The sequence below is a fragment of the Oryx dammah genome, unplaced genomic scaffold (genome assembly GCF_014754425.2).
Source record: "Oryx dammah isolate SB20612 unplaced genomic scaffold, SCBI_Odam_1.1 HiC_scaffold_18, whole genome shotgun sequence".
NCBI classification, from domain to species: Eukaryota; Metazoa; Chordata; class Mammalia; order Artiodactyla; family Bovidae; genus Oryx; species Oryx dammah.
Window position 1 is genome coordinate 5,791,110 of NW_024070202.1, and position 16,331 is coordinate 5,807,440.

General features: G+C 47.1%; 1 protein-coding gene across 2 annotated transcripts in view; it reads left to right on the top strand.

Annotated features, from left to right (window-relative positions):
* The window catches only part of GRB10 (growth factor receptor bound protein 10), a 179,665-nt gene that overhangs the window by 19,115 nt on the left and 144,219 nt on the right, over positions 1-16,331 (top strand). Inside the window, exon 2 of one of the 2 annotated variants that reach the window (XM_040260221.1) lies at positions 12,566-12,660. In XM_040260221.1, the coding sequence (XP_040116155.1) occupies positions 12,580-12,660 (81 nt within the window). In that variant the 5' untranslated portion in view covers positions 12,566-12,579. Of the gene's footprint in view, positions 1-12,565; positions 12,661-14,057; positions 14,616-16,331 lie in introns of those variants that run through there. The other variant, XM_040260222.1, reaches the window with a different exon arrangement.

Below are 16,331 nucleotides of genomic sequence, written 5' to 3' on the forward strand. Positions count from 1 at the left end.
AGTATTTAAATCAAGGGCTGTTTTGTAGCACAGCCTTAGTTTTTCTGATGACTGTGCTGCTGGGGTGGTGGTGGGGTATGGCTGGTAATGTGGGTGGCATCATGGTTATTTTGCCTTTTTGACTTCATTGATTTAGTCTCTTAATTTCTGTTTCTCTTTTTATAGTTCTCATGTGCAAAGAACTATCCCTTGGAAGGTACCAGGAGGCAGTTAGTTTATAGTGATTCATAAAACTCAAGGATCAGGATTATCATAAGTGATGATGCCAATAGTGAAAATAAAATTTTAATGAATTTACATATATATATATATATATGAAAGAGAAGGCAATGGCACCCCACTCCAGTACTCTTGCCTGGAAAGTCCCATGGACGGAGGAGCCTGGTGGGCTGCAGTCCATGGGGTCGCTAAGAGTCAGCACAACTGAGCGACTTCACTTTCGCTTTTCACTTTCATGCATTGGAGAAGGAAATGGCACCCCACTCCAGTGTTCTTGCCTGGAGAATCCCAGGGATGGGGGAGCCTAGTGGGCTGCCGTCTGTGGGGTCACACAGTCGAACACGACTGAAGTGACTTAGCAGTAGCAGTAGCAGTACGATGTTTTCTGTCTTCAGTTCAGCTCAGTTCAGTCGCTCAGTCGTGTCCGACTCTTTCCGACCCCATGAACTGCAGCACACCAGGCCTCCCTGTCCATCACCAACTCCCAGAATCCACCCAAACCCATGTCTGTTGAGTCGGTGATGCCATACAACCATCTCATCCTCGGTCGTCCCCTTCTCCTCCTGCCCCCAATCCCTCCCAGCATCAGAGTCTTTTCCAATGAGTCAGCTCTTCACATGAGGTGGCCAAAGTACTGGAGTTTCAGCTTCAGCATCAGTGCTTCCACTGAACACCCAGGTCTGATCTCCTTTAGGATGGACTGGTTGGATCTCCTTGCAGTCCAAGGGACTCTCAAGAGTCTTCTCCAACAGCACAGTTTAAAAGCATCCATTCTTCAGCGCTCAGCCTTCTTTATAGTCCAACTCTGACATCCATACATGACCACTGGAAAAACCACAGCCTTGACTAGACAGACCTTCTGTCTTCAGGTTTCTTTTTTAGTTTATTCTGATTTTGGTATGTAGTTTAACTTATAGTTCCATGGACATTACCAGATTTCTTTCTTTGCGTGCATGTGTACATGCTCAGTCATGTTGGACTCTGTGCGACCCCGTGGACTGTAGCCCTCCAGGCTCCGCTCTTCGTGGCATTCTCCAGGCAAGAGTACTGGAGTGGGTTGCCATTTCCTTCTCTAGGGGACCTTCCCAGCCCAGGGATTGAACCTGTGTCAAATGTCTCCCACATTGGCAGGTGGATTCTTTACCATTGTGCCACCAGATATCTTTACTAATGTCCATAGAATTACTGTGTGATTAAAAGAAATCATCACAGTCCTTTTTTTTCCAATTAAAATTTTATTTTACTTTTGAATTTTAGAATTGTATTTTAATTTTTGGTGGGTTTTAAAATTCTTAAAAGATTTGTCTTTTATTTTCTTGGATAATAAATTCTTGAATTTTCATAAATTTCATCATGTTTTGGTTTCTCCCTTTTTTTTTTTTTTTGACCATATTTCCTGCCTTCTGCTTTAAGACTGGATTCACGTTTTTCATTTAATGCCTTTTCTTTTTGTGGATGGTACAAGAATCGTGGCCTTTGTCCCGCAGTTGTTTCTCCTGCTTCGTGTTACCTCTCTCCATGAGGGATGGTATTCATTGACCTAATTGTCAGGAGACTGTTCTTATATTAATTTCCTCCTCGACCAGCTTTTGAGGCCAGGGATTGTTTTTAATTTTCGAGTGGATGAGTTGTTGCTTTTTACACGCACTTTTGAATTTCTAGTTGTGTTGTGTTTGGCTCTAGCTCAGGGCTGGTTGGCATGGTGGTTGGCTTTCCCTGTGTCCGCCTTGGGACAAGTGGAGTCAGGTCTGTGCCTCTATGTGGCTGCGGGGGGAGGAGTTCAGCACAGGTGTCCCTTAGCTCAGAGACCTGGACGTGTTAACAAAATGCACTGGTATTTTTGTGGCAGTATTTTTTTAAATTCATGGGTATTTGTAAATATTTGCAGATGCTCACTTTTCGTACATATTCATGAATTCTCTTTCATGATGCAGTGTTCTGTATTCTTTTTATCCCAGTTTGATGCCTTCTTTTGCCTGAAGTGATGAGCACAAGTGTCCAACTGCAAACACTTTTTCTCCATTTCTTCTTGTAGGTGTCAGAGTTTTGGTTGGTTGGTTGGGTTTTAACGTAAACTTCTTACTGAAGCATAACATCCATTTTTATAATTTAAGATTCATTTTTGTGTGGCTTTGTTATTTGGAGAGTAGAGACCTAATACTGCTTTTGCTTGTTGCTTACTATATTTTATCTGTGGGAATTGGTGTTTCTTTGTGTTAATTACACTTTTCTGTCACTGCCGTCACCGTTGTTGGTGTTTCTGAGTGTGTGTTTTGTTCTTGTATCTTTGCCTGCTCTGTCTCTGTGTCTCCCTTTCTTAGCTCTCTTTTTAAAGCTTTTCAATTTCAATTTGCCCTGGGTTTTTTTTTTTTTTACATTGGAATATTTTTGTTTGAAAAGAAGGGAATTGGACGGTTGACATGTATTGCTCCATGTCCTCCGTCTTCTGAACCAGTTGTTTGTGGTTTGAATGCTTCTTCATCTGCCCATTTTCTATTTTCCCTTTGATGTTTCAAGTACTATTAGTTTCCTTTTATCCTCTTATTATGCTGTAAAATGCAAATATTCTCCTTTCAGTTCTGCACGTGATTATCTTAATATATCATGAACATTGCTCAGTTACATTGTTTTCCCAGTAAGGAACAGGCTTTTATGTGAGGGACAGATTTCTTTTTAACAAATCCTTTAGTGATTTGTTTTAGGATATGAAGCTTCTCCTTTTGATTTTTAAAAATTTTTTGTTAATTTTTCAGGTTTTATTGAGATATAATTGACATATAAAACCATCTAAGTTGGTTGTACCATATATTATTTGACTTATTATGAAATGATGACTACAATTACACTATTTAGTTTTATGCTATCATATATATCATATCATGGTGCTGTTTAACCTTCTAATAGCCAACTAATGGGATTCCCAGGTGGCTCAGATGGTAAAGAATCCACCTGCAGTGCGGAAGACCTGGGTTCGATCCCTGGGCTGGGAATATCCCCTGGAGAAGGGAACAGCTACCCACTCCAGTATTCTGGCCTGGAGAATTCCATGGACTGTATAATCCATGGGGTCACAGAGTCGGACACGATTGAGTGACTTTCACTTTCACTTCTGGAAGCCCTACTGTGTGCTGTCTGGGTATGGCAGAATTCAAGGCTGAAGTCTTGAACGAGGAGGGGTTTAATAACGCCCCACAAGGAATTTTGAGTGAATGTCCAGTGCTGGCTGTCGCTGTGGCCAGAGGTAGCAGGGCAGTAAACGTGGACCGTGTGCTGAGGCGTTGGCAGAGGTAGGCTCGCTGACTGCCCTGAGGGTCCTGCAAGAGGGATAGCATTTGGGGAGAGAGAAGAGAATGTATGAATCAGATGCTCTGGAGAGTATGAACATTTCCTGTGGACATGTAGCAGAGTTTCCTCACAGTATTAAATGCACATCTTGAATGTGTGGTTACCTAAACAGAGCAAGGGACCATTTACACAGTCGGGATTCAGGAGTCCTGGGAGTGGCCGGTTTCCTTAAGTGAAGGTGTCGTGGTCTTTTTCTAGGAGTGGGTTGGAGATGGAGGTAGACAAGGTGACCATTTTTGGAGCTGATGCCTGGAAGGAGAGGCACTGGGGTGGGGGGATGGAGCAGTCGGAGGGCAGCTGCCTCCAAGCTGCATGAGGACAGCCCATGGACGCTGGAGGTGGGCGTTGGCCACGGGCCCCAGCCTGACCCATTTTCACATTCTGGGTTGCAACCCATCGCTATGCCTGGAAATCAAGTCAAGATGAAAAGTATGTTTAATGAGGAAAATAGAGCAGGAGGCGAAGAATCAGGGTGGACTGCGTGGAGGCTCCACACTGGCTGAGCTAGCGTGTCTGGGGGCTGCAGGAACCATCCAGCGTCTCTCACGGTCGACCTTGTCGTGCCAACGTCACCATCACGGCAGGGGGAACGGAACACCTTACATCTACCAGGAGCGTCACATGTAGTTGGTTGTGACCTGAAAAGCATGAATAACCGCTTCATCCGCATCTGCCGGAGTCTCCAGAGTTTCTGGTGGGAATGCCCCGTGTACTGTTCAGAAAACATGTTATTGAGTGCAGCATTTTTCAAGTTTATGACCATTGTATCATTTTAATTTAGTACACATTGCCCTAAAGTGGAAAAAAAAATAAACATGAAATGCAAAGAACAAAGCCATGTTCAAGTTCAGCTGCTGGGTCCATCCAGAAGTGTAAATATTTACAGTATTAAGAAAAATGTTGACTCTGGAATCAGCAAACTTTTGACTTTGCCTGAACTGTTTTTCTGAACTACAGTCCAATAAGGAAAAAAGTGCAAGTTTTATGAAAAAGAGTATTTGAATTTTTATCACAAGTTCAAAAGTCAGTCAAAATGTGGCAAACATTATTTACATTGGAATTTGTGCAAAAGAGGACTTAACTTTCAGAATTAAAGGGTTGTATGGAACTGTGACAGTCAGCAAAACTTGCCAATGAACCCCTTGAATCAAAAAAGTGAGATAATAGTTTGGTACAGTTTCTTGGTCATTCTACATCTGTTCATGAGAATGCCTTTTATCATCATAGATACACAGTTGCAATATCAACCTGCTTCAGAAGTTGTTCCTGCTTATCTGTATAAGCACACTGTTTTTGTTAACTCCACCGATGATTTAAAATTTAAATTCTTTAATGTAGCACAGTCTATCAGAACTTTTGTGCTGTTGTAGGACATTTAAAAGAAACGCTTTCTCAAACTCCAAGACATGGAGAACAGTTTTGGGGTTGCCAGTGGGGCGGGATGGGTTGGAAGTTTGGGGTTAGCAGAAGCAGACCGTTACATATCGATAGGATGGATAAACAGCGTCTTACTGTATAGCACAGGGAACAGTATTCAATATCCTGTGATAACCATAATGGAAAAGGATATGAAAAAGAATACTTATCAATATGTATAATGGGCTTACTCTTCTGTACGGCAGAAATCAACACAATATGGAAAATCAACTATACTTAAAAAAAAAAAAAAAGATTGAGGTTGCCTGTCCAGAGATGGTACAAGTTTTTCAGTCTCCATGAGAATAGGATAATATTAGAACTTTTAGTCTTTGTCAGGTATGGGTGGTAAGATAATTTTTATGCAGGACTTGCTGGATGGATTCCATTTCACCTCCCAGACAGCTGGGCTGCACAGAATCGCAGAACTGAGAAAGTGTATTGTTGGTCGAGACACATGGAAATGTAAAAACTTGACTAAAGAAAGAAGTATTTGGAATCACTACTTTATACAGCCCCAAGCTTTAGCATCCTAAGAAATTCTGCCGACTCTATTGGTTATATTAAAAAAAAAAAATTAGTGAAAGTTGTTAATTTTATTAAAGGAGGCTCACTGAATAACCAACTTTACAGTAATTTTTTGCAACATGTGGATAAAATATGAAAAACAAAATTTGCCATTTCAACTATTTTTAAGTACAACTCAATGGAATTAAGTGCATTCATAATGCTGTATAAACATCACTGCTATTTCCAGAACCATTTCATTATCCCAAATGGAAATTCTGTGCCCTTTAAACAAACCCTCCTCCTACTAGAGCCTGATCGCTTCTATTTTTTGTCTTTAAACTAGGTATTAACTCATATAAGTAAGATCATACAGTATTTGTACTTAGTGATTGATTTATGTCACTTACCATAATGTCTTTAAGTTTCATCCCTGTTGTAGCATGTATCAAAATATCATTCTTTTTCAAGGCTGAATAATAGCTCATTGTTTATAGTAATTTTGCTTAGCCATGCATCTGTCAGTGGATATTCGGTTTAGTCCCATCTTTTGGCTATTATAAATAGTGCTGCTTTGAACATGGATTATAGGTACTTCTGATTCTTTTGGGTGTAGATAGAATTGATAGAACTTATCAGATAGAATTATATCAGATAGAACTTATAGATAGAATTGCTGGAACTTATGCTAATTCTATGTTTAATTCTTTGAGGAATATATATACCATTTATTATGGAGGCTGTACCATTCTACATTTTTACTAGCAATGCAGAAGGGTTCTAATTTCTCCATATCCTCGCCATGTTTATTATTTTTATGGTGTCTTATTGTGGTTTGATTTGCCTTTCCCTAATGACTAATGATGTTGAGCATCTTTTCATGCTTACTGATCATTTGTGTATCTTCTTTGGAGAAACATCAAGTCCTTGGCCCCCTTTTTTTTTATTGTGGTTGTATTATTTTGGATATTAAGCCCTTATCAAATATATCATTTGTAACTATTTTTTCCCTTTCTGTGGGTCTTTTCACTCTCTTGAGAATGTCCTTTGCACAAAAGTTTTTAATTTTGATGAAATTTGTGATTTTCCTTTTTTTGCATATGCCTTTGGAGTCATCAGACGGTAAAGCATATGCCTACAATGCGGGAGGCCTGGGTTCGATCCCTGGGTTGGGTAGATCCCCTGGAGAAGGAAATGGCAACCCTCTCCAGTACCCTTGCCTGGAAAATCTCATGGACAGAGGAGCCTGGGGGACTATAGTCCATGGGGTCACAAAGAGTCTGACATGACTGAGTGACTTCAATTTTGGAGTCATATCCTGGAAATCATTGTCAAATCCAATATCATAAAAAATTTTCCTTATGTTTCTTTCCAAGAGTTTTATAGTTTTAAGTCCTTGATCCATTTTTTAATTAATTTTTGTTTGTATGGTAAGGTCAGAGTCCAACTTTATTCTTTTGCATGTGGATACCTAGTTTCCCAGAACCAGTTTTCAAAAAGACTATCCTGTTCCCCATTAAACGGTCTTGGGACCTTTATTGAAAATCAGTCCAACATTTGTGTGTTTATTTCTGGTCTGTCTGTTCTGTTCCATGAGTCTGTGTCTGACCTTACACCGGTAATTACCATCTTAATCACCACCATTTTGTAGTGAATTCTGAAATTAGGAAATGTGAATCCTCCAACTATGTTCTTTTCCAAGATGTTTTTGGTTACTTAGGGTCCCATGAGAATCCTTAGGAACTGTAGAAAGATATATTGATCTCTGCAAAACTGCCAGTGAGATTTTGGTAAGAATTATACTGAATCTGTAATTTGCTTTGGATAGTTTTTTCATCTTAGCAATATTAAATGTTTCAATTCATGAATACATAATGTTTTCCTTACAGCATCTTTATATTCTTATAGCAACATAGGGTAATTGTTGATAATTGGCGCACAAGTCTTTTGCCTCCTAGGTTAAATTTATTCTTAATTATTATTGTTGCTATTTTAAATGGAGTTGTTTTCTTGATCTCCTTTTCATTGTTGCTGTTTAGAAACATGTGATTTTTGCATGTTGATTTTGTATCCTATAACCTTGATGAATTTATTCATTAGCTCTAGAGGGGGGCTGTGTGTATTTGTAAGTGTTTTTAACTGTTAGGGTTTTCTGCAGATAAGATCATGTCCTCTGTGAACAGAAGATAACTTTAGTTCTTCTTTTCCTGTTTTCCTTTTGCACTTGATGGCTCTGGCTAGAATTTCCTATCGCTCACTCAACAGAAGTGATGAAGGGGTCATACGTACCTCGTTTGTGATCTTAGAGGAAAAAGCTTTCCATCTTTCATCACTGAATTTGATGTTAGCTTTGGGTTTGATACATCTTATCAGAGGCCAGTTAATCCAAACCTTTTGGTTTGTCTAAGTATGGTTTTCTTTTCCCTAAGAACCTACTCAACAGAGCTTATGGAATATATATTTTTCTGGCTGAAAAGGAATTCCATCTGGCAAACAAAGTCTTTCAAAGGTGACATTTAGGTAATAAAACTGACATATTTAAAATTTTCAGCATTCTTAACACCCACTAAATGTGAAACTTAAGGGGAAAGTCATATGTTTCTGTTTGCTGAAAACATCCAGGAGTTCCTGCCTTGCACAGCAGGGCAGGCAAGACATACCGAGTGAGCTGGGGAGAGAGTGGGCAGTGCCAGCATAAGAAAGCAGGAGCCAGGGGCCACGGACAGCCTGATGGTGGAGGGGTGCCGAGAGGGTCCTCAAGGGGCCAGGAGGACAGTGACCCCTTTCCTAGGCCACCGGAAGTGGGTGAGGGGAGAGCAACTGAGCCCAGAAGAGTGAGGCTGCAGTCAGGGTGGAAGGCGGCAGGAGTGCTCGGGAAGTGGCCAGGAGGTGGGGAGGCCGTGCAGGCAGGCTGAATGGTGGCCGATGTGTAAGATCGGACCCCGGTTGCCATGATGGGCCGCCCCTCCTCTCCCCCGCTGGCGGGGGAAGTCCCTAACGGAGGGAGCCTCTCAGATGCCAGGGACCCAGGACAGCACACTCCGCCAGCTAAAGCCGCCCTGCCTCAGCTGCATGAACCACGCCGCCTCAGCTGCATAAGCCGCCCCGCTCCAGCTGCATAGAGAAACCTATCAGCTCGCGACGCCGCGAACCAGCAGCCTATCCAAACTCCCATCCGCTAGCCCAGCCATCCCTCGCAACCTGCATATATAAACAAACTCCCAATGCGGTTCCGCGCAGATTCCCTCGACCTGCCCCGTTCGGTCCGGGAAGCCCGCCCGGGAGCGCTTCGCAATTAAAGCCCGTTAGACATTTTTTGGTGTACCTGGTCGTCTTTTACCTAACACGATGGAGCCATCAGACCCATGTGGCCGGGTGTTTGTGGTGGGGAGGCCCGAAGGGGCCTCATGGTACGGTCCTGGGATCCTGCTGCAAGTGCTTGGGATGAAGAGGTCACGGCTATGCAGTGAAACTGACCATGTATGCGTGTCTGTAAGGAGATTGAAGGAACTGGCTCCACTGATAGTTTGGCAAGTCAGGTCCATGGGGCAGGAGTTCGCTACAGCCTTGAGGCCAGATTCTTTCTTCTCCAGGAAACCTGGAGTCTTGGCTCCTTTACAGTCTTTGCCCTCAAGGCCTCTAGCACATGGGATTAGGGCCACCCCGCTGTGTTCGGGAATTCGGGCCAAGTGACTGCAGATGTTACCATGTCTCCAGAATGCCTTTGGAACAAACCTACTCTGGAGTCTGATCAAAGGGCTGGGTGGTAGAGCCTGGACAGAAGGGCACAGGAGACTGACTGCCGCGGGGCAGGTTGACTCCTGGAGCTGGGGGAGCCTGGAGGCCTGGGGGCTGCGGTCTCCTGGGGAGGCTGCAGGCAAGCCGCCAGCCTCACCCGTCTTGCTCTGGGACTAACTCCTCCCCCGCCCCCACCCCTGCCATCTTGTCATCACCAGGCCTCTCCAGCCCAGCAGCCTCTCGTGGGTCATGCCTGCATTTTTGTGCTGATTTAAAGAATCCCAGAGACCTTGTGGAAAACACAAATGACTGGCTGGTGGTAAATGTTACAGGTTTAGGATGCTTCTGTTCCTCTTAGCCATGAGGACGGTTTGGTGGTATTTGAAGAATTTTGGGTCTGTAATCGTTTTCTAGAAACACCGTAACAAAGAACCAGAGGCTTAAACAACAGGAGTTTGTTTTCTCATAGCTGGAGGTGGGGAGCCTGAGGTCAAGGTGTGGGCAGGGCCGCTTCCCCCAAGGCCTCTCTCCTGGCGTGTGAATCGCCGTCTTCTCCCTGTCCTCACGTGGTCCTCCATCCACGTGTCTCTGTGTCCTCATCTCCTTTGTTGGATTCGGGTCCACAATAATGCCTCATTTGACCTTAGTTACCTTTTTAAAGACCTTTCCTCCAAATACAGCAACATTCTGAGGATCCTGGATGTTAAGGGCGTCAACATATGAGTTTGGGTCAGGGGACACAGTTCGGCCCGTAACTAGATCTTATCTTGGTATTTTTGCCATTTTGACTGGTGGCATTAATATCCCTAGAGCTTCCCTGGTGGCTCAGTGATAAAAAAGTCCAACTGCGATGCAGGTGATGTGGGTTCGATCCCTGAGTCGAGTGGAAGGGATTGGCTACCCATCTCAGTGGTCTTACCTGGGGAATTCCAGGGACCGGGGAGCCTGGCGGGCTACAGTCTGTGGGGTTGCAAAGAGTCGGATGTGACTGAGTGACTAAACAACAGTAAATTAATGTCCCTACTTTTATGCCCTTCCTAAACCATTCAGCTTTCCTCTGAGAACCTTCTGTGAGTCTTTTAACTCTGAATTCTAGAAAATTGAGCCTGTGAGTGGAAGGACAAATCTGAAACGTGAAGAGCTCTGTCCTGGGACGCTTCCTGGGGTTTCTGGCCTTTCCCAGTCTGTCCTCTGTGTCCTGCGTGCTGTCCTAACCTTCCTGTCTCTTTGCGCCCCTGTGCTTGGCTCACCCTCTCTGTGGGCTGTTTACGGTGCTTCTGTAATTTCTTTTCCATGGGTTTTGTTTGCTACGTGTCAGTTCTGACGTGAAGGCTCCCAGCATCTCTCTGTCTGTCTTGGGGAGATCTTTGAAGGCTCCCAGCATCTGTCTGTCTGTCTTGGGGAGATCTTTGCCTGCAGTATTTCTTCCAGTCCCCCTTTTTTCCTGATTTTCTAACTTTTCGTTAAGATAAGTGAGCCACTTTCTAAATTTTTCTTATTTCTCTCAAATCCGCGTCAGGGAGGTAAGTCCTTCCAGGCCCCAGAGGACTCGATCAGAAAATGGTTTCTCAGTTCTGGTTCCTGGTTTGCTCATCACTGAGGCTCTGGCCACCGTTCACTGAAACGCAGCCCTAGTCTACTTGAAGGGGATGATGGACACCCGCCTGTGCCCTTGGGGAACCTGTGGGGCAGAAGGGTCCCTCCAGGTGGCCCAGGACAAGGTGGGTGGGTGTTGGAACTGTCTGGCTTTCCCTCATCCGATGGGGTGATGCCGATGACCCAAGAACCCCTTTGGGCATCCTGTCTCTGTGGATGTGGCTGCAGAAAGCCTGTCAGGGATTCAACTCCTGCACAGCCAGACGGTGTCTCTCTGCCGGCACTTCCTGACAGTTTGCACAGAGCAAGCCTCTGTCACAATTAAGCACATGGTTATGATTGCTTTGTGGGGAGTGAGACCAAGCAGAGGCATTTACAGCTCTGCGTGGCAGATGGAAAGAGGGCTGTAAGCCCAGCATGTGGCCCAGGAGCCCAGAGTGGACGCTGACTGAACCACTGTGGGCGGTGGTGATTGGTGAGGGACAGTCCAAGGGGTCTTCCTGGAGGAGGTAACCCCTGAGCTCAGTCCTTTAGGGCCGTAACACTTACAGCAGCTAACAGAGCTCAGAATGATACTGTGGATGCAGAGGCCAGAGAGAGCCGCACGTGGTCAGGAGTTATGAATTGTTCAGGGTCCTTGGGCCGCAGGGGGAGCTGAGGAGGGTCTGAGTGGCTCTGAGGTGGGTTATAACAGAGAACGTTGACGGGTATTGCCACTGTTCCTGAAAATATCCTTACTTCTGATGACTTCCGAGAAGAATGGTGTGAGGGATCTCACCCTAGCACGGTTCCTCTCACCTCCTGCTGTAGTCCAGAGTGTGACTTGTAACAGTCTCCTGTCTCCGTGGAAATGGAACTCTGATTTTTGCTGAGATGTGGCAGATAAGCTGTGTGCCGCAGAAGGTTGTGTTATAGATGGTCTCTGGTCTGTGAGTGTCAGGTGGTGGGTCCCCAGTGCAGACCAAGCTGCTGTGCCCGCCTCCCTCCTGCCCCCCCGACCCCCGACAGTCCTCTGCATTGCTGGGGAGGGGGGTGGGTTTTGTCGGGGTCAGTTCTGGAACTCTCATGGACCATCCTGTATGGATCAAATGTATGGCTTGTGCCACAGGAGGTTAAAAAGAAAGATGGGGTCTTACTTCCCTGCCTGTCTGAGGCTCCTTGTTGGAGCCGAGTGTGCACTTTCACAGAGCTGAAGTCGCTCTGGCACTCCTAGGAGGTGGCACGTCTCACATCCGTTCCAGAGGCCGTGGCTGTGAGGGTTGTTCTCCCAGGCGGTCCCTGCAGGGAGCGTGTTGGGTCTTGTATGGTGGTTTGATGTCTGCTGAGAGGGTGCCTCCTAGGGTTAGGGTTAGGGTTCTAGGCTGTGGCTGGTCAAGCGGCACTTACATGGGCAGTGCTGAGAGGGCCCCAGCAACACCCGCCCCACCTCCCCGCAGGCTAAGCCTGTGTGGCCCACAGTATGAGAAAGTCTTCGGGGTGTTTTATCACTGTCAGCGGAAGAAGAGTCCGGTGGCTCCTGGGGACTGCTGAGCAGGCCGGCGTTCAGTTCTCGGTGTGGCTCACCCCTCTGAGCACCTCCCCCCGGCAGGCCCTGTGACTACAGGTCAAGGTTCTGGAGTTGGTGCCAGTCCCCTGACTCACCCAGATGCAAGTGGTATCCAGGGTCAGCCCCTTGCCCCTGAGCCCCTGGAGAACAGTGGGCCTTCCCTCTGTCTGAGTTTCTCACAGTCTGTCTCTGTTCCAGGTCCCGTGCAGTCCATGTGGTTTGAAGACCGTGGGAAGGAACCGATGGCTTTAGCAGGCGTCCCAGATTCCTTCCTGCACCATCCGTACTACAAGGTAGGGGGGCCGCGGACGGCGGACTCTGACAGGGGTGCTGGCCGAGGGCCAGGGCTCAGGCGGAGCTCATAACCTGCCCGCCATCACTAGCCGATGAGTGAGGAGGTGCTGGGTGGGGCCGTGGACACCTCCTGCACGTCTGCACGGCCTTGCTTCCTTGCTCTGGGAGAGTTCGTCTCCATGGCTACAGCATCCTTTTCTGCAGGGTTCTCACTGAGGTGCACACTTGCCTGAATGAAGCAGGTCCTGTGTTGTTCCCTGCTGGGCCCTAAAACTCCAGGTGGCGAGTGGGAATGGTGGCAGGCATTGGGCTGCTGAAGGAGAGCCAGGAGCTTACGGGGCGGAAAGTGGGACAGAGGAGCTTCTTGGCCTGGAAGTGACCTGCCTGTCACAGGTGGGGCCCTTATCACCCTGAGAGCATCAGGTAGCCTGAGTGGGGGAGCGGGTGTCCCCTCAGCCCCTCTTCAGGGGCTGCTGGACGAGTTTCATCTGTCGGTTTCCTGTATGTATCTCCTGAGGCAGGTTTCTGCTGGAACTTTTGCTTTATGGTATAGATGGGCATGTTGGATCCTTAGATCTTTGGATTGGAAAAGAGAATTTGCATTTCTCCTTATGAGTCTTAGCACATAAAGCACCTGAATCATCTCCTGGCCTCCATTTCCCAGCAGGGTCTTAGGTTTTGAAGTCCCTTGGTCCGATGTTTGCACTTCTCTGAGCTGGTCTATCTCTCCCTTCGTCTGTGGCATCCTGTTTAGTTGTGGTGATGATTATTTGCATAGCTGCAGAGGGCTGTCTTCCTGATTTGTGTGTGTGTGTGTGTGTGTGTGTGTGTGTGTGTGTGTGTGTCATAGAGAAACAGATTTTGGAAAAGAGACAGGGGACTACGAATAGACTGGGAATAGGATCCCCTGTGATCACTGAATTTGAGACAAAGCCACCATCAGTTTCAAGTGAGAAAAGAGGGCTCAAGCCTCAGTAGAGCTGTGAAGCTTGCTGGTGACCCCAGGCGTGTTCAGTGGGTGAGCTTTTCCAGGCCCTGTCCTCTGCCTCCTGTGGGACTGTTTTCTTGGTCTTAAAAGGCCGGGTTGCCTCACCCTGTTGATTGACACTCTGAGCTGCCTCCACGGGTCATGGTTTCAACCCTCACTTGGCCACTTAGCTTTGGCCAGTTGTCGCCCAGCCTGCTGCCTTACACTTGGCACCAGTGCTCCCAGGAAAACGGGATCAGGGATCTTCAGGGGTAGCCTTCCCCCGGGAAATAGGCCTGTAAGTTAGCTGAGTGTTCTCTCCACTGGTCACCGAGCAGACCATGACGGCTCAACAAGGCACAGGGAAGGAGCCGCCTGAGGCCCACTTAGCTCATTGCCCTGGCATCTCAGACTTCCTTTGGTCCAGGCAGAGATGGCAGGATTGCCAGCTGCAGCTGGTGCCCAGCTTCTCAGACTTGTGAGGTGTTTGTAGTCGGCGTCCCGTTGCCCGCGGCTGTCTGCAGGAGCCAGAAGGAGGCGGACGCGCCGTGGGCCTGCCAGCAGACCCTGTGGCCCCAGGGAGAAGCGCTCAGTCACGCTGTTGAGTGGCTTCCACAGGCCCTGTCGCGTTCCTGTGAGTCCAGCAGGCCGACTTGGCAGCTCTTATCCTGTGTTCCTGGAAAATCAGCTGACAGTTCCAGAATTTCTCAGAACATGGGATGATTTACAGTGCGTTCAGTCTTGAGTAATATGTCGTTACAGCAAAGAGATAAATCTCCCAAGTTTTTATAGAGAGGAATTTCTTTGTACGATCTTCAGCAAACAAATCATGTTCTCATTCTAGCTGCTCAGCCCTCGCTGTGGCTTTTGGATTAGGTGCGGGCTCCGTCAGTGAGCCGCTGGGCAGTGTTTTCTGGACTCAGAAGCACCAGAAGGATTTTGTGTATTTAATCACCCTGCTTCCTGCTTCAAAGACATTGGCGGCAGGTTGGTGGGGGCTGGCGGGGGGACCTGGAGGAGGGGAGGTGACCGGCTTCGCTCCGCAAGGCTTTGGCTCTTCCTTTGAACTGTGCTGTTACAGTTCTGTGGCCTTGGGGGAATGATGGGACGCTTCAGGGGCCCTGCGGGTGAGAAAGGGTGAGTGACGTCAGGGCGCTGTGGCACTGGAGGAAGGGTGTGGGAAGTAGCCAGTAAGGGGCCAGCCCCGTCCTGGGTGCCCACCCAGGGTTGTTGCCAGAATTCCTTGGTGCTGACTGAGCGCCAGCCGGGTGCCTCATCACTGCTGGGTGCCAGCTCCCCTCCAGCAGGTTCGTTCCTGGGGCTGCTGACTCCTGGTGAGGGAGACAGTCCTGGGGAGACTGGTGTAGGGGACACCTGTGAGTAGTGATGGTGATTCTTAAGCAGGTAAAACAGGACAGTGGCGGAAAGATGCGGGAGGTCAGGGAGGCCCCCTGCCAGGGTGTGCCTGGAGCTGGGGGTGGTGCTGTGGCCTGGCAGTGCCAGAGCCACTTCGGGACCAGGGACCAGCACACCTGGCCTGGAGTGCCAGGGACGGGAATGGATATCTGTCCCTTAGGAACGAGAGGTCTTTGGTGTTGGTGATATAGTTGCTAAGTCTTGTCCAACTCTTTGCGACCCCATGGACTGTAACCCTGCAGGCTCCTCTGTCCATGGGATTCTCCAGGCAAGAATACTGGAGCTGGTTGCCATTTCCTTCTCCAGGGGATCTTCCCAACTCAGGGATCAAACCTACATCTCCTGCATCGCGGGAGGATTCTTTACCGACTGGGCCACCAGGGAAGCCTGAGAGGTCTTTGAGGCTTTTTAAATAGAGGCCCACAGCGCACTGTCTGCAGTTCTAAAATCCCCAAACCTCTGAACCAAGAAGTTTCTTTGTTTCTCATGTCTCAGAGAATCCAGCCCCATCAATCAGGACCGTGTCCCTTAGGCACGTGAAGGGGCTTGGTGACAGGGCCGCCCTGGACCCTTGTGTCCTCTTTCTCAAGTCCAGACCATTCTTAATTTCCAGCTGTATCCTCGAGGTTTTTGATAAAGGAATTAGGCACCTATTATGAGATGTATTTTATTTATTATACATAGGACAACATTTTCTGTGCTTAAAAACACACACACACATACACACACAAAACTGCTAGAAAATAGAGTGAGTAGAATGTTGAGCTGTTATGTAGAAACAAGGTTCTAAATGTAAATTTGAGATAAGTTGTTAAGATTATTGGCACATCTCCAATATTTAATCCAAATATTCATTTCTACTTTTACAACTTTTTTCCTGATTTTTGAAAACACATACACCTGTATTAAAAGTAAAATGTTGCAGAAGCTCTCCTTGCTCCCCAAAGACTCTGTTTGCTAATAGCTGTTTAATCACTAAGTCATGTCTGACTCTTTGTCATCCTGTGGGTTGTAGCCCACAAGGTCCCCCTGTCCATGGGATTTTCCAGGCAAGAATACTAGAGAGGGTTGCCATTTCCTTCTCCAGGGGATCTTTCCGACCCAGGGATCGAAGCTGTGTCTCCTGTGTTAGCAGGCGGATTCTTTACCGCTGAGCACCAGGGAAGCCCCTGTTTGTCAGCAGAGGGTAGAAAAACAGCCTTCTGTGAGGCCTCCCTTCCTCCGCTTCTCTGTACGGTCATTTCATAAATTCCGTCCCAGCCCCATGTCTCTGCAGATGGCTTCCTT